The following is a 19,518-nucleotide window of genomic DNA, read 5'->3' on the forward strand; positions in this document are numbered from 1 at the left end:
TTCAGAAAGACTGTGTTGGATAAATGATTACAGTAGCTTTACCTATATTATACAGTATATATGAAAGGCTAGTAGCTCAGAGTATGATATCGTACAGTATTTCTAACCATTTCAGCAAGTGATTTTTCTCTCTACACCACCACTTAGTCCAGTTATGTAGGATATTTACACTTAAAGGATAGTGACTACTGTTGTACGTGCACTAATACAGTGTAGAAGTGTTATAACGTAGCTACACAGTCATACATACACTTTTGCTAATAACAAAAATACATGTCTTACTAGACTGTACAGTAGAGTCTTGTCTGGACAATGTGGAGTCTTTAGCGCTGCTTTTCATAAAAGATGACTGTAATGAAAGTACAGTATTTTAAATGAGTGCATGTCACTAATATAATGTAAAACCAAAGAAGTGCAAAATTAATATTACAAAATTTAATGTTGCAAATACAAAGAAAACATGGGAATATAGATATGTTAAAATTTTCCTACTCCATAATTTTTTTGTATGCATGCAGCATACTAGTCTAGCACATTATATACACAAGCACATGCAAACTTGTTTTAGCACTAGATACAGTGTGTATTTTAATGTCAATGGCTATGGCTAACTTCCACTATGTCAGTAGCGTAGAAAATGACATGAATATATGTGGGCTATAAATTAGTGCTTCCCATGTTGTTTCATTCACCTTCTACAAAATAAAAGGCTCAACATTTCTGAGTTTTCATGCAATGGAAAATGATCTGTACATTATTGCTGTTACAATTAAGTGTACATAGCATACAGTGATGCATAATAGTATCTTTACTTGCATTAAAATTGCCTATAAATGTTTGAAGTTTGAAGCATAAAAATTATTGTCTATGAGGTTAGCTCAGGCTTTAGTACACTTTGCTCAATTACTGTATCTATTTTAGCTGCCAACTAACCTTCATTGATGATCTCAGCATTCTTTCCTTCCGCCAGTTTGTAAATTTTTCTTGAATTTCAGCCTTTACCTGCATGTGTTAAAAGGGTATATACAATACTCAGTGTAAGGTAACAACATACTCTACCATACTGTAATCTTATAAATGCTTACTTATATGAAGGAAATATACTATAGCATACTCTGCATATCACTCTCATTGCACTTACAGTATAGTTTTAAGAAAACAAATTACTCCATTTTCAGTTGACCACTTTTGGCTATGTCTTTAACAAAATACTGTAACGGCATTTGAATACTTATCATTGCAGTAAATCAGTACAATTTTTTGTGCGAATCTAATGGAGTTATGATCAATTATTCACATGAAAAAATTCTAATTCTATCATCCCTCAAGATGATCCGCTGAGGGGTGATTTGCTTCAAGGAATGAATGAAAATAGATTTGTGGTATATCAACCATTGTAGGAATGCCTTTTAGTGGTGTGAAAGTAATCAGGATAAAGACCATAGAGAAGCACCTGTAAAATATAACCAAATGTGCACAATGACTGCAAGATTGAGTTTTGTGAATAACATTAGTTATCACGTCTATCAGGCAATTTGCTCAGGGGAATGAGCAGTATGTAGATGGTCCTTTCAGTGGTAGAGAAGAATCAGATTAAAGCCACAATGCGAAAACCAACTATGTGTAGCAAGTATGCAATCGACAGACTCTAACAGTCACCCTATTAGAGCATTCAGCTACATTTTAGTTAATCACTCTAAAAGATCATTCAGTTACTCAACAAGTCACCCTCAAGAGAGGTCAAATTAATAACAAAGTTATCCTGTAGAGAGTTCAACTACATATGTAATAAGTAATTTTGTAGAGAGTTCAGCGAGTAACAAGTTTCCAGTAGAAAGTTCAGCTACACATCGAGTCAGATAGTTCAGCTAAAAAGAAGTCACTCTATAGAGTATTCAGATACATAACAAGCCAACAATTATAGGTTTCTGCTTCATTACAAGTCACCTTGTGGAGTGCTCAGCCACATAACAAGTCATCATGTTAGAGTATTCAGTTGTAAAAAAAGTCACCTTGTAAACTGTTCAGTTACACAACAAAGTCTCCCAGAAACACATACGTATACAATACTATTACACAGTTGCAAATTAATAATTAATTAGACCCGTGCAAGTTAAAAAAATCTTTCTCTACTTTCAGTAGTAATGTTGGCCATAAGCCGGCTGTGAGGCTTGCAATTACAAAAAGCAATAATACAGTATCTATACCGAGAACAACCAAGCTGTAAAAAGGTGCATCCCCTAAATGGCCAGGATGAAAGAAGGTGTGAAATCATAGATGGTGCTGTGATGGTAGGTTAATGGCAAGAACTTTAATACCAAAAATTCGGATGAATTTGGTGCCGATCCTAGTGAAACTTGAAAGAGGCAGCACAAATTCACTTGAATTGCCATAATTAACCTACAATCACAGCCATTTCTTGGCTGCCACCTTTGATTTTTTTACAACCTTTTCACCCTGGTGGGTCCCACAACCTTTTGTTACACCTTGGCTGTCTTTGGTATAGATACTATGTTGCATGTAGGAAAATTATTGGATGCTACACACATACATAATAATTCTTTCAAGGATTGCAAAACATTGCACACTTCAAGACATAAGTACACCCTGTATATTCCATGTGGATGTTGATGTAATGCAAAAATCATACCTCCTTGTTCCTAACAACATGGAAATAAAATATTGCAAAACCCTATGAAATATACAAACTTAGTAAACATGCTAGTATTTGAAGTTTGAATTGCACACCTGCATTGAGTTCACAATAGTGAAGATCCATGCTACAACTACAGAGTCACTATCAACCAAAAACAACATTCCCAATATCCAAGTTCCTCCAAGTAAAGGCAGAAGAGCCAACACGCTCACCAACAATGTTCTATAAAGTATGTAATAAGATAATACACATACTACTGTTTGACTGTATGAGGTTTGTACATGTTCTATGAACAACTATTATTTTTTAAGACTCATACAACGACGAAATTAACGTGACAGTGAAGAATGAGTATTTATTATAATGAGTTGTCTACAAGTGGAAGCAGTTACAGTATAATATTGAAGTACACACAAGTAGAAGAAAAATTTGGAATTGTAAGTTTGATTAGGGATCATAGAAAAAAGTAGGGAAACAAGGAAGGTCGCCTACATCTGCAGAAATACTAGTGGATATTTAATATCCTACTTCAGTGTATATATACCCATGACTGAATTAGGGATTAAATGTTCACTAGTACATCTGCACGTGTAGGCAACCTCCTTTTTTCCCTACTTTTTTATATGATCCCTAATCGAACTTAAAATTCCTTATTTTTCCTTATATTTGTTTGTTTACATCTGAACACACACCCCAGTTATCAATTACAGACTCGGAAGGGAATAGCCATCACACTTCACTTTCAGCTATAATTATGTTCAGTCTGTTACACAGTGCTACAAATGAAGAACAGCGGGAGAAACACCTCTGCAATCAATCCAGTCACCACAGAAAAATACGGATGATTCACACACCTCAACTATTAATTACCTACACCTTGGGCAGTCAGCAAAATGAAATGGGACACAAAAGAGGACAAATTTAAGTCCATAAGCATGCATTGTATGTACTGCAGTATGCCAAAAGGCACATCTTGGGACAAAGCAATGTCAAACGGTAAAAAAAAGCAAGCCTGTAGTCTTATGGTGCCTGCATCCATAAATGTCCAAATTTTAAAACACCCATAACTTTCTTCTATTTAGTACATCACTTTTGGACGCCAAGTGGAAACTAACTTGACTTATAACAAACTTGAAGGGTGAGGTCATGACATACCCCCTGGAGGCGTGGTTGATTAAACATCATATATATGTTTTGAGAATTTTCTGTGCTACCATAAATCTCAAGGTGCTATCCTTTCTTGCACAGATTCCCCTTCATGTCACACAACTTTTCACAGAAGATATTTTACATACAGAACAGTAGCCTTGATTTATAACAGTTTCAGTCGCTTTTACATCATTTTTATAAAAAGAAATTTCAAGCAGCATACAAAAGCTATTGACGTACAATAAAGATCACAAGAATTTCAGTAAAATGTTCTTGAATCTCACAGAAGATATTTGTCTAACACAAAACAGTAGTATAGAAGTAGTTCCGTAAAGTTTGAAAGGTCTTTTTTCCTCTTCCATCACACGCGTAATTGACAATATTCATTTTGCATCGATTGCATTTTCGTCTCGCTCCGCCATTTTATTAAGTTGTAATCACGTGACACTACATACCACATGATGTGCCATGACGTGATGAGACTTTTGATGTTTATCCCAGCACTGTAGTGTAAATGGGGACGAAGTTACAGCAGGTTTTCTAAGTACAGTGTACAAACGAAGAATTTAGTTTGAAAGCTATGTTTTAACACCTTACTATTGTTCAAGAAAGAAATCTTTGATACCATCATGATCGCCAATCTATAAGGAATACAATGGCAGTTGATTTGTGGAAATAGTGCAAGCGAGTGTTGAATTACAAGAATTTGAATGGAATGGTGTAAAATTTAATGCGTAAGTCTTGGGCATTTATGGATGCACATGCCATAGCTATTTCTGGGTTACGCTTGTCTGAAGGAATCAGGCAGGCAGGCACTTAGTCAGTCAGTCAGTAGAAAATTCCACTGAATAAAAATACATCATACTATAAACAGGTACATTGAGCACACTCATACATATACGTATTAATAAGGAGTGTTATGACTCATTTTCTAATCCTCACTTGGCAGCATTATGTTGTGACATATGTGCTTTGGACATGTTAGCCTTCTGTTTTCTTGAATGATAAACTTTTACAAGTGAAATAATCAAAATGAATAAGTTGATCTGTAGGGAGGAAAGGTTAATCATACAGTGCAATAGTGCCGTATAGTAGGGACCACAAAGGTGTAGGCATGGCCCACAAATAAACATCACCCAAAAACCAACTTCACTTTTCCCTCACGACAATGAGGCAGCATTGGTTAGGTAAAACTAAGCCCAAAAAAGCCTTCAAATTGACCTGAAATGCTTTTTAAAAGTTGCTGTGAAATTTTTTTTTTAATTATTAAATAGAATTTTCTAGTGACTGACTGACTGAGTAACTGAAGTCTTCAGACAAATGTAACTTGCTAATGGCTAAGGCTATGAGCTTGATTTTTTTTCACGTTTCAATGTCGCTTCACCGCAAGATCAGAGGTGCCTTTTGGTATACTGCACTACATGCAATGCATTCTTCATGGACTTACCAGTGTCCTCCTTTGTGTCTCATTCATCTTTGTTGACAGCGAAAGGTGTCGATTTAGCGGTAGCACATGATGCATGGCTTCCTTTAGTAATAGAAACCGTCCATATTTTTCATAGTGGCTACTTTGATTGCAAAGGTGCTTTTTGAGCAGTTTTTGATTCGTAATGCTTTATAACAGGTTGAACATAGCTGACAACGAAGCATAATGGATACGTCACTTTTCCAATGATGATATTGATTTTTTGGGTCATGTGGCGCCATTTCTTTCTTTTGATGCGGTATGCGTGGGGTTCATCAGTCATGACAATTTATTTTACAAAAAAAGTTAAACAAGTACACAAAAAATTTGGAATTTTTAACTTCAGTAGGGGCCATAGCACATTGATAAAAGGTACTGAAACAAGCTGAAGTACAGGTGTAGTGCACGATATTAAATCACAGTAAAACAATATAAGAAGTTATCCCTACTGTGCATTTCCATTATGGTATCTTGAGCGCAGTAGGGATATATCACTTCTTATTGTTATACTGTGATTTATTATATCATGCACTACTTCAGCTTGTTTCAGTACTTTTTATCAATGTGTTATGGTCCCTACTCCTAAAATTCCAAAAAAAAATTTTAGTACTTGTTATAATAGATTTGAAAGCAAAATAAACAATTGCATTCATACAGCTAGTAAAGTAAGTAGTGGCAGTAGATATTGTATATCCATGTACACAGCTGTAGTCAATCCTGTATAGTAACAGTTTTAGTTGTAACATGGGCATTACCAATTGCCCCATGTTACAGCTAATATGTAACACTCACAATCAATAGCAGGCTAATAGCCCGCACCAGGTGATCAATCACCCACGCCAATATGAGTGCAACCACTGAATACATTATATATATGTACATGCATGAAAGAATTGATTATGGATCAGCAGTTGCTACATTCTGAATATGTTTGGCTATGATAAACTAGGGATACCTTTGGTTTTGTGACCCTAATGTTTTAATTGAATCATTTATGGCATAATCACATAGTGATTTAATTTGCCATACATTAGTCTCAATAGTAGGAGTGCAATTAATCCCAAATCCCATGGCCTTGTTTCTGTAATTGCACTGTAAAGTAGCCAATAAAATAGCGGAATAACAGAAGCCTTTTAAGTGCAACAAGAAAGTGATATAATGAATAGCCAATCAAAGAAGCTGACAATAGAAGCCTTTTAAGTGCAACATATGTAGACATTTTGTGTAGCCAATCAGAATTGCTGGCACATGAAGTCTTTTAAGTGCAACAACAAAATTAATGATGTAATACAAAGAAGGATTATGCAATCACCTGGTTGAAGTTAATGGCCACATAGAACTGGATAGATGTGTACTACAAACCACGAAGGGTGGTCACTATGTGATTAGTAGGCAATCACACGCATTTTCGTGCAATTATGGAATAATTGTACTCGTAACAGCCAAAATTGCACTCGGCTTTGCCTCGTGCAATTTTGACTGTTACTCGTACAATTATTCCCTAATTGCACTCAAATGTGTGTGATTACCTATACTAATCATTAAGCTTGCAGGGTAAGCTTGCTTGCATGTGGAGTAGTAATTTCATGTTATCAGTAATGTGAGTGTGGTCTGTATTCAAAAACATGCGGAAACACTTACTATAGAACTAGTTCTTATATGTTTCTCAACTCAAAGGATAACAAAATGCTTTCCGGCCATCTGAATGATTTCATGGCCAAATCCAAGTCATGTATACTAATCACATGAGTAAAAGCTTTTGGGCAGTAGGACCACAAAAAGCTGTAGCCAATTTGGCTTTCATAATTTATCAAAGATATAGATATAGGTGCAATTTGAAACCTTTTAGCTAAACTCATTTATCTGTAAGCATTTGAAACAGACTATATGTATTTGAAGTAAAAGTTGTTTTGGAAACTTTATTGGAAAAGTTATTACCTTTATCTGTGTAAGGTTAAAAGTTATACAACATTTATAAAGCACTAGTACAAATCACCCTTTTGTATTGTATTGTATTACTGTATCAATGCTTTACAGTGACCAGCACTGAAGGTCTGCAGCAACATGTGCTGCAGCCTTAGGATTACCTAACCTAATTTCAAGGACTTAGACTTAGTGACTTATAGCTGAAAAGGTGTAACAGAAAAGGGGCCAAAGTAAGGAAAAAAATCCCTCCAACCCCAGGAATCGAACTGCAGGTCACCCAATGTCTAGTCGGGGCCACACTCAGTCTCCTCCAGGAGGGATGGATTTTCTTCCTTAATCTTTTTACGCTTGGATACAGTTTATACAATGTACAATGGGAAGAAATGCAGAAGTCATATACTGTGTGTGGGTTAAATTTTCAGTACAGGCAAAGCTTTTGTTTACTTGTAGTCTTTAAGAAGCACTTGACTGCTCTATTATGGTATTTGAATGTTCTATTAGAGTATATTCATCTTTTCTTGCAATTTTCAGCCCCACTCAAAGAGGAATAGTTTCTAATCTGAAGAGAACTAAGCCCCCTTAAGCAGACTGAGCCCTCCTTTCTGCTGCCCATGGCCTTTCTTATCTGATTATTATTGAAGATATTCACAGAAGTAGTCACAAAAATAGTGGTATGCATAATAGTTTATTGAAGATATTCTCATACTGTATACACAGTACAGCAGTACAGCAGTACTCTTTCAGGCTTCAAATACAATGCACATAGAATAGTCAAACTTTTATTGGTAACCACAAAATTTATATGTATCAAATCACAACTGTCACTATGTACAATAGATTAGTGACTTAATCTGAAACTAGGGACCCGCCAATTATGCTGGCATAATAATGAGCATAATAGGTGCCTGAAAGCATTGAGCATATAATGCTAGCATAATAGGCAGAACATTTGTGCATTGCCATAAAATCTTGCTTATCAAAATATATAACACATAAAAAGATCGATATACTCTAATAGAACAGTCAGAGAATAATCAGACAGCTGACTGTTCTATTAGAGTATATCGATCTTTACTGTGACATGCATTTTGACAAGCAAGGATTTAGAGTCTGTGCTCCTGCAACTTACTGTTTTCCCATAAAGTGTAATTAACTAGAAAAACATGGGAACTGAGGTATAAATATTGAGCATTAATGTAAGCATAAGGCCAATGAAACTTGATTAGCAGTTTCGCGTCATCGCCCGCATGCTTTTGATACACCCGCATGGAATTTCATTATTGGTATTTCAGATCGAAATACTCTAATAGAACAGTCACTTTTACTCTAATAGAGCAATCAGCTATACTCTAATGGAAAAATCACTTGTTATAGATTAGTAACGTACTTTAGCTATTTAATGCAAGAATAATCAGTGTAGATCTCACTGTTTTTTTGACAGAAATCTTCATGTTTGGATGTGTGTTGTGCTTTTGGAAAAATAATGAATAATGAATAATAACCGCCCGCCCGCATCAAATTTTCAAAAATCTGAGCGAGAAACTGGTAATCAAGTTTCATTGGCCTAATAGGCAAAATTTTGAGTAGTGCAGCATAGCATAATAGGTAAAATAATGAGCATAATCGGTGGGTCCCTATCTGAAACCCATTATTTCATGAAGCCTACTTTCAACATGTCACACACAACAAACATACTATTATGAAACAAAGATTTTCAAATCCACTTGCTTTAATATAATTATACCATGACATCAAGGTTTTTGCCAATAGCAACTTACAGCTGTAGTTTCATTAATAAAATTAATGGTTATTCACATTATTTTTAGCACAGTTTGCACCTTTTATCCATTGCATTAAACATTTTCTACAGTATAGGCCTGCATGCACATGTTTAGCTCTTTCTTCAGATATGTCATGTTTAAAGTTGAACTTCAATTTTACTGTGTAAAGACAAAAATAAGGGAGACAAATAACTGGCTGTAGTGACTCAATGGCTTGAATGCTTAGATGCAGTCTTTGGTTAGTATTCTGCATGGACAATGCTTGTTTGCCATTTCAGGGGCACCATTTTACTTTATGGGACTGTTCTATTAGTGTCATTGGCCTTGCAACTTAATACTAGCTGAAATTCTGTAGTTGTCGCCCAAAAACAGCTCCAAAAATAATTCCAGGGTAAAAAAGTTGGGATACCAAAAAATGGAAGCCAAGATCTGGCTGTATCATTATGTTACTGTCAACTATTTATAATGACCACAATCAAAATGATTGATCATTGCAACCATATCTTGGCTATCATCTGTGATTTTACAACTTTTCTACCCTGAATTTTGGGGTACACACCATTCCACAGCTTGACTGCTTTATTATACAGTGTAAATCACATGATCTAAATTCAAACAAAATTCTATGCCATATTCATGACTGAAAAATTAGCTGCATAATACTGTTAAGTACTGTATTTAACCAGTTAATAGCCGTGGCTTGTATAATAGCTACCCCTGGATAGTAGCTGCTTTACAGCCTAGAATTGTTGTAATAAGAGCCGCTCTTGGATAAGAGCCATGGCTTGTATCAGAACATACCGTTACAAGTGTTGATAATACACGTTTGAAGCAGAAACTGGCAAAGAAATTGTTTTAAACCAGGACATACAGTAGCATTTTTGAGAGAAGTTAGGTCAGTCACTCGTGAATCCATATAAACACCACGAGCTGCTGCTACACAAGCCCATAGTAGCCGCCCTCGGATAATAGCTGCCTTCACATAATAGCCGCAGGGTCTTGCTTGCTGAAGGTTATAGTAGCCACGGCTATTATCCAGTCAAATACGGTATTTAGCTATGAGCAAGGGCTGTTTTTCTTCACTTGTGGAGTTAAATACACAATATATACTGTATATACATAATATTCAATGAAGAGTTAAACTAACCAATAAAATAACAGCAAGAGGAGCAGTAAATGCCCAAATGGCACCATCTTCTTCAGAGATCCAACAACTAATCAGTAATGTGTAAGAGAATTGCATATGAAGATGTTACACATGTATATATGCATACAGTAGAATTAATCATCCATTAAACTATACATAATCAATGCTTACGCTGTTAGTGATCCATCACTATCTTTAATTCCATAGTTTTTGTGTGACAGTCCAGCTGATACTGCTACTATTGGTATAGGAAGACCTGTAGAATATATTAAAATATAAGCAAAGTGTGTAACCATACAGTATGGTAGTACTGAATAGTAAAGAAACATGGAGGTTTTCACTTTCCTGCCCAAAATTATCACCCAAAAACCAGCATTACTATCCTTCATAACAGCTTGGCAGTATTGTTTAGGCATAACAAAGCCCATAAATGTCATTAAAAGGACCCCAAACCCTTTCAACAAATTTCTAGGAAGGTTTTAATCTTTCATTTACAGTAGCTAAATCTGACTACAATAACTGCCTGACTGATTGATTGATGCCTTCAACAAAACATAACTCAACACAGATAAGGCTCTGGACTTTATTTCTTCACTGTATGATGTTGCTTTGGCCAAAGACATGCCTTCACAGCATGTCCTGTGTTCCATTTCTTTCTAGACTATCAAATAGGTGTTGATTTGCAGTAACACGTGATGGCTTCAGTGCTTTGATTTTGTCATGTGACCTGGTGATTGCAGAGGTGCTTCATGTATTGTTCTTCATTTCTAATGCTGTATAACAAATGGAATAGCTAAAAGCAAGGGCGTAGGAACCAGGGGGGCCAGGCCCCCACACTATTTTCAAAAGCATGTTTTGGCCCTCCCACTTTTGAGCCAAGTAGCCAAAGCTATATACACACACAGAAATGCATACCTCGATACGAGAAGCCATACAACCATCATGCAAAATCATTCTCTGGAGTGTGGCATCACCAGTCCACCACAACTGTCAAGCCATTCATTGTACTGTATTAAACACAAGAAGTGCCTGTAACTTTATTTCTGTTATGCTTGCACATGATATCTGTTGTTCAAATATTTCCTGAATCCCGTGCAGTGAGAAGTTTAAACAGTAGAAAAAGTGCCACATCCATGGCATTATATGATGTGGAAAAGATTTAACTCGAATTGAGGTTGGTAAAAAATCTAAGGGCAGTCTCACTGTAGTGTGCGAGTGTATGGGAGTTGCTGACTACCGACAATTTATATAAATACTTTGGTGAAGTAGATTTATTAAGTAGTCTAAAGAGGAACATACAAGGATGCTGAAAATGAAAGTGGCCAACTGTGAATACAGTATGGTATTCACGTGATCTACACTCAGTTTGGGAACTCCTGCTAGAGCAGACATCCCAGTTTGTAGTTCTTTAAAGGTAATGATGTTTCACTCTTCGGATAGCAACTATTAATTTTGTAATCCTTGTAGTGTGTAGTAGCATAAAAAGAAGACCTTCACATGAACATGATTTCTCACATGATATATACATGCATCGAGTACATGCAGTAGGTGTAGAGGAGCATAGCAGCCATTAGCAGGATAGGGAGTGAAGAGGTAGCTATGCAGTATAGGTGTAGGGCTATTAACTAGTGATAACACACCCCACAACACCTTTATATAAACGCACGTATGAACTGGGTACAGAGTAGTACTCTGCGATATACCGGTAATACCGTTTATTGTGATAAATTATCATAACCAATTATCATACCCTGACATCTTTGATAACCGATATATCAAAATACCGGTATATTGATGAATACCAGTATAGGATTGCTTTTAACCCAGCTAGCCTTTGGTGTTTAATTACCCAAATTGTTGATGGTTTAGCAGACACACCCTAAAGAAAAACTTGAGGTTGTCACATTACAACACATGCCTACTTGTACTGAACTATATAGTTTTGGTTTTTGGGATGCATACTGCTTCATACTAGGCCCAAGAAATGATGCAATAGCTACAATAACAAGCTAACTATATATCGATATACCGCGATATCTTCTTGTTACTAATACCATGTATTCAAATTTCAATACCGCCGAGCACTAGTACAGAGGAGCTGTAACAATGGGACCCTGTGTGTCTGCATGGGTGTTGATCAGTTTATGGTTAACTGGTAATGGCTATCTTTGGCCCCCCACTCTGAAAATTGTTCCTACGCCTTTGGCTAAAAGTGAAGTGGAATGGCCACTTCATATTTCAGTAATTGTTTAGTACATATATGTCTAGTTCCCAAAATGTGTGGTTTCATATCTATAGATACTTGCCAAATACATTTGACTACAAAAGGTGGCTAACATGTCTACATAGTCTTCACTTTAGAGTCTGATTGGCACTATGGGGAATACACGTGCTAGTCTTTTTCTAATTATGAATACTAAAGATTTTGTTGGAATATTCCTGTAACAATGCTGTGAACCAATGCTAGGTTTATGACTAATTTACCAAGCCAGTGTGTTATGTATGATACACACAAAACATCCAAGTTGGTGGCCTTCAAAGCACTGGTTTTAAAAAGGTTGTGAAATCAAAGATGGCAGCCAAGATGATAACAAAGAAGAATGGACACTTCAAGTACTGTAGCGTTCATATAAATGATGATCGGAAAGCACATTCATGAAAATTCGGTTTATGAATATTTAGACTATATAACAGCTCATTTATATAGAGGTTTACTAAATCACTTAGTCACCTACACATGTTCACTTAGTCACCTACACATGTTCACTTAATCACCTGTGTGCTCACAAGAAATTTTGTACAAGATAAAACAAAAATATGCACTGAAGTACTTGGCGCGTGTGTCTTTCTATATCTACCATTACATGCATCACAGGCTGTTGAACAACTTGGTTTTTAATTTAGCGGAGTGGCTAGGTGAAGAACCGGCCAACGTTCGCTGTCATGGATCATCAAGTAGCAATTCTTTATTCTTGGGAGCAGAATTACACTTTCATTTTCATCTTTAATGCTTATTGTTAATATTTGTAATACTCTTTTTCTTTGTGTTCTGCAAATGTATAATCTGAAGACTATATAAGCACATCTAGCTGAAGCTGTTACTCCGGTTACAGGTACCCACCCCTCAAAAAAATTTTTGTGGACACCATAGGAATTTCAGGATGGATGTCAGCTATTTTTCATTGCTCTGTCACCCCATACTCATGTCATGGCTATAAAAAAGTACATACATTAAACCATTACAATGCATAGTCTAAGTAAGTTAGACACAGTAGTGATCTACGGAACTAAGTGATTTAGTAACTCCTCAGGCCCTTAGTACCTCCTTTGCTATGCTCGGGATACTACAGCCTCGGGCCGTTGGGGTTACTAAATCACTTAGTTCCCTTGGTCTTGGTGTATAACTATTATTTAGACTATGGTACAACTCATTTACAGGGTTACTAAATCACTTAGTCACCTGAAATGCTCATTTAGTCACCTACACATGTTCATTTAGTAACCCGCCCTCCAGCAATTTTGTACATGATAAATAATTGTAACATGAAAGGTACACTGCAGTACTTGATAATACTGTAATAGTCTTCTTCTCCGTGTTCCGCAAATAATTCTGGACAAATAGTAGACTATACAGCATATATGCTGTAGCTCTAGCCATTACTTTGGTTACCGGTCGAATAATTATTTTTTGGGTGCTGTAAGGACTTCAGGAAGAAACCATTCTGTTGTTCTGCATTGCTCTTTCACCCCACACTCATGCTCTGGCTATAAAGGTACGTACTTTAAACCATAGTCTAAATAAGTTAGACACCGAGGAACTAAGCAATTTAGTAACTCCTCTGGCCCTTAGTAGTGCCCTCACTGTGCTCAGGATGCTACAGCCTTGGGCCATCGGGGTTACTAAATTGCTTAGTTCCCTTGGTCTTGGTGTCTAATTATTATTTAGCACATTCTATTCCTTGATATGGTATGTGCGAGTTCACCAGTTACAGTTATGCTACAAAAAGACCAAACAATTGCACAATACAAGAAAATTTAAGAATTTTAAATTTGAGGTGAAACAAGGAAGGTCAACTGCCTCTGCAGCAATATAAGTGCAGCTATACTAGCAGATATTTATTTACTATATACTTCTGAATCAGTCATGGTTATATTATTGACTATAATACTGAAGTGGGGATGAATATGCACTAGTATATCTGCAGGTGTAGGCATGCTCCCTTGTTTCATAACATATACTTTTTATTTCTATATATGAGTTTAAAATCCCTAATTATTCCTTGTGTCTGTATGAACAAGTAATGCCTTACCCCAGCCAATTATCATGAAGAAAAACAAACGCTGGAAAATTCCTTTGTAAAACAATGCAAAAAACATCACTAAGATTATAATTCCTTCACACAGCATCCAACAAAACACAGCCAAAAAGAAGTAGTGTAGAAGAATTGCGACCACTAAACAGGTTCCCTGCAAGTACACAAAACAACACCAAAAATATAAATGTATCACACAGCAGTAGCAACAACAAAAAGGTAGCAACACCAAAACCAGTTGCTTAAATTTGAGACATCTTCATCTGGGTGAACTACCTAGGCACATGTGGGTACTCATTAGCAAATTTATTGATTGTGCGTTTAATCATATGAGTTAATTGTATATGGCCTGATTTGCCATTGAATGGTAATTTGAATAATGCTTGTTTGCAGTGATTCGGACAAACTGGCAAGGTTTCTAACAGTATGTAATGGATTTTTGTGGTTCTTTGTTGAAAATTATTTTTTATGGCAAGTTTTGGTTCCTATAGTTTACTCGTAGGGTAAACCCCTAGGTATCATTTTACATCACGAGTAGAATGGCACAAATTATACGATGAAAGCTTCAAAAGTTACAGTGCTTTGTTTACAGCCATATGTAAAAGCCTAAATAAAGGCTTATGGGTTTTTAAAGGCCATACTTAAACTGTCTATATATAGGCTTATGTGCATTTAAGGGTAAAAATCATCATCATACAGTGTATAGAGGTATCTTAACATGATAAAAATTTTCTTTTCACTGCATTAAAAGCTATTACAGATGACTGGATATTGAACTGTTAGAAAATTGCCAAAACCTGACTTTTGGTCTGCCTGCTTGCCACCATTTTATGCCACAGTAACAAATTCACCAGTGGAATGTGCCTTTTAGGGTTCTGACAAGTGTCTTTGTCTTTATTTTCAATCAGGTGGTCATCATCTTCTTCATGCAAATAAACTGTATCAAAGCATTACTTTTCCGTATCACCACTATCCTTGAGGATCATATTTTGACATCACAAAACTATTTAAAGTGCTTACGCTATTGTACGAGGTACTGAACACCTGGTAGATACAAATCTGTAACTTCACAACAGGTTTTGAGGTCATGCCCCTTAATGATCTAAATTAACTAATAACTATTGAGTGCAGAGGCCACCTCTTAACATACTATATACTCAAACATGATGACCCCACCTAGTATATGTTGTAGCTGAATTTATAATCATAGCATGGTAGCACAGTGAAAATAAGGAATAGTGAACATGTCCCCTTAAAACACCACACTTAAGATATTGTAATACAGCAGTCACTCTAACAGTCATGTAATAAAACAGTTATGTGTATTAGCTGAAAACAAAAACTAAGCAAACTAGTACTGTATATTATTTTTATGAAGCTGGGATTTAAGTGATAAAGTGGTGAAACAAAGAGATGAATGATGGCATTACAGCATGTAAAATCTCTACTCCAGCATTAAACAAAATTGCTATGACATGCCAATGTAGGGATTTTCCTATTGAGCTATGTTGTAATACTGTACTATCATTTCATCTCTTTTTTCACTACTTTTTATCCCTTTTCGTTTTTAAATCAGTAATAGTTATTTTAGTATTAAAACACTGTATACATTGGCTATCCAAACCCCAATATATCTCTGACAATGTCGAAAGTGTTCAGATAAGTAAATTGTTCGGATAACTGAAGCCCACACATTTATATACAGAGCTTTGTTGAAATACTCTAATAGAGCATACATGTGTGCTTAAATACTCTAATAGAACAATCATTTCCAATTTCGGATAAATCAGGATATGGATAAAAGATGGTTGGATAACTGAGGGATCTACTGTATATCTACTGTATTACAGTTGCTAGACAAGTATTATTTTATGATTCTAGTCTAGCTGTACAATTGTACTGTATAACTTGGCATTTATTGTGTCACATATTATAGCCATAAACACAATGTCTTGCATGTTATAGGGCTTTGCTCATAGAAACAGGCACCACCCACTTTTTAAATTTATTCACAATACTAGGCCCCAGCCGATTATGTCGGCATAATTTAAAACATAATATGTGGCCAAAAGCATCAAGCATAATGCCAGTATAATATGGACAATATTTAAAATTTTAATTAAAATGTGGAATATGCGCACCTGAAAGAATGTAAATAATCACTGCCAATAGTATTATTAGTGCATTTCACATTTTAAAACACTTATTAGACTGTTTCTTTGTTGGTTATTCACACTTTGCAGAAAGATCGAAATACTCTAATAGAGCAGTCACTTACTCCAATACAGCAGTCAGAACACACTAATATACTCTAATAAAGTTCTAGAGTATAATCTTGATTTTGAAAGCATAATTTTGAGCATAATAGGCTTAATTTTTGATCAAAAGCATAATAGGTAAAATTTTGGGCATAATAGGCCGGGGCCTGCACAATACATAAGCATACTCTTAGTACCCAGATAAATCAAAATTGATAAGATGTAATGCATATCAATGTTAGGAGAACTTCTTTGTACGACAAAACACCATTCAATGATACAATAACTGTAACAACTCACTTCACTGCCTGTAGAATTTTCTATTCCACTTACAAAGAGTATTAAACCAATTAAAAGAGCAATTGAAAGATTTAGATGAACAATATTATGTTTGGATTTCAGTGAATTTCGTCTGTAATAAATAACACACATGTAAATACCAGGTAACACAGCATACCATACAAATCCATTTACAGTAAAAACTTGTTAAACAACCAACCGACTAAAATAATTGTATTACTACTTAGTAATAAAATTATTTTAGCTAGTTGGTTGTATGATGTGAAATGTTTTTTGTTAGGAGATTTAACTCTCTATTCCTCAAATTGCTGGTATTCTATTTTCTGCAAGGCTACAGTATGTACATTTTAAATACCACATATCTGAGGGTCATTGCACTTTAATTCATTTAAAATTTTCAGCTCCTAAATTCAGTCTCGGGTCAGATTTTGCTGTTGTTGTATTTTGAATCGACCAGTCCATTTAAGGCAAAAGTATTTTAATTGCTCTGGTATTTGCTATTGCACAATACTAGATGCTATGGTTAACCATTAAAGTATACAGAAACTATTGGGAAATGGACGACTATGGACACTAAAATATTTGTTACCCAGAATCTAAAGAAGTGTCCAAACAGCATGGAAAACTACAGCACATTGATTTCTATACCTTTTGGTGGTTGTCTTCTTTCTATAGGTGTAACCATTGGGAATTTATATGCAGGTAATTCAGAAGTTGAAAGTGCCTGGAAAAAAAGTTGTTTGGTGACTAGTGAAACATGTAAAAAGGTGCTTGTTTCTATGTTTAAATTGAACAACACAAAACAAGTGTTCAGATCACTTGGACTGTGTTTACTAGCTTGCTAAATATGATGTTTGTTTGTTTGCTGACACATCAAGTTGATTGTATATGGCTTTATCTTTGCTGTGATTGATGAAATGCTCTACTATAGCAAGCTTTTTCACCCACTTCTGAGTAGTTTTTAGATCCACTCATGAGTATTAGTTATGGAAAGTGTTTTTCAGCAAAATATTTAACTTCATACTATAACTTGCTCATCTTTCACTTTACTCACTGTGGAGAACCACAAAATCTAAAGAGCAATTAATGTAGTCTCATTAAACCTACAGACAAAGATATACCTTGTAACTAACAGAGATTTAACCATCAATAATTATTATCATCATTTTCCCAATGGCTTCAATACATTTTTATGGGCATCTACAGCATCCAGTTGTTACGTCATGTGAAAATAATACTAACTGCATTTTAAGTCTTTAAATGAACTGGTCTATTTCCACATGCTAGTTATCCACCAAAGATTTAATCATTAATGTACGTAGAATTGATAAACATTGACTAGGCCACTTTTAACTTGGTGTATGAAAAGAAACAAAACAGGTTTGACAATAACTATGGTAGCAACAGCCAATGCATTAGCACCAAGGTAAAGAGATGTAACATAAAACACACTGATAGACAGGTAACAATGGTCATAACCAAAACAAAATTTAACACTATTTTCTATGCACACCACTCCATACTGTGCATACGGTATATATGTAAATATCCTGGTCACAGCTTTAGGTCAGTTATATACTGTATGTATAATATTGCATGAATAAACTACTACGTGATCCACATTCACATTAGTCATGTTTACAAATTGCCGGTCAAACATTTCATTAACATTAACACATACTCCTCACTGTATATACCTTAGTACAATTATTGCAGCAATATTCAGTAGTAGGCTTACAATAGATATACCACATCCTACGTAGCTCACAATATGTAGTCCAGACTCCTGTATATCATAATTAATAATAGATATTATGTAAGCAAAATAGAGTATATACATCATTGAAAAGGCTAAATATCAGTTTTCAAATGATTTTTAGGAAATGAATGTAGAATCTGGGCAGGCATTTACTGTACTATTTGCAGTATGTGTACACTGTGTACCTTAACAGTATTTAGCAGTCCAAGGGACAAAAGTAAAATACATACATACGTACATACTTGAGTGTTCATCAGGTGTACAGTATTAAATCATAAAGTAGCTACAGTATTAAAAGTATCTTATATTACCTTGATAGCTCTTGTATTACCACTTGGCTTGATCAATACAGAGAAACTAGTTAAGTGTGTCGCATAACACAGTACTGGTAGAGTGTCATCATCATCTTGTATTATACCCTCACTGGACCATCCTCCTCTGGTTTGGTCGCTAACACAATAATAATAATAATGATGAGAAACTCTAAATGTCAAAATGCATCAACATACAGTACAGTGCATAGTTGTTACATACATGTAAACTGGTCTGGGAGAACCAGCCTAATAAGTACTGTATTTTAAAGTATAGAGGAATGCTTGCTTTAAGTTTTCAGTGCGTTGTAGCTTGCCAACGGTTGAAGCTACATGTACCAAGTTTTCATGATTTACACCATTTACTTGCCTTCAAGAGTATTCACTGTACAGGTAGCCAACACTTAAACTTCCTGCCATTTTAGATAGTTTTTAACTCAGTGTTGACTGCAC

At 35.5% G+C, this 19,518-nt stretch overlaps 1 protein-coding gene and 1 long non-coding RNA gene across 5 annotated transcripts in view; one reads left to right on the forward strand and one right to left on the reverse strand.

Annotated features, from left to right (window-relative positions):
* LOC136263117 (uncharacterized) overlaps nt 1-19,518 on the forward strand; it is a 206,026-nt gene that overhangs the window by 138,823 nt on the left and 47,685 nt on the right. The window lies entirely within an intron of this gene.
* Nucleotides 1-19,518, reverse strand: part of LOC136263035 (adhesion G protein-coupled receptor L4-like) — a 71,236-nt gene that overhangs the window by 4,894 nt on the left and 46,824 nt on the right. For all 3 annotated transcript variants that reach the window (XM_066057487.1, XM_066057495.1, XM_066057502.1), the window contains 11 exons: nt 19,066-19,204; nt 18,693-18,781; nt 16,996-17,107; nt 14,435-14,591; nt 10,296-10,380; nt 10,125-10,191; nt 4,748-4,851; nt 2,749-2,878; nt 2,651-2,692; nt 934-1,002; nt 283-349 (listed from right to left, as the gene is read on the reverse strand). In XM_066057487.1, coding sequence (XP_065913559.1) covers nt 283-349; nt 934-1,002; nt 2,651-2,692; nt 2,749-2,878; nt 4,748-4,851; nt 10,125-10,191; nt 10,296-10,380; nt 14,435-14,591; nt 16,996-17,107; nt 18,693-18,781; nt 19,066-19,204 — 1,061 coding nt within the window. The remainder of the gene's footprint in view (nt 1-282; nt 350-933; nt 1,003-2,650; nt 2,693-2,748; nt 2,879-4,747; nt 4,852-10,124; nt 10,192-10,295; nt 10,381-14,434; nt 14,592-16,995; nt 17,108-18,692; nt 18,782-19,065; nt 19,205-19,518) is intronic.

Source organism: Dysidea avara, chromosome 1 (assembly GCF_963678975.1).
Source record: "Dysidea avara chromosome 1, odDysAvar1.4, whole genome shotgun sequence".
NCBI lineage: Eukaryota > Metazoa > Porifera > Demospongiae > Dictyoceratida > Dysideidae > Dysidea > Dysidea avara.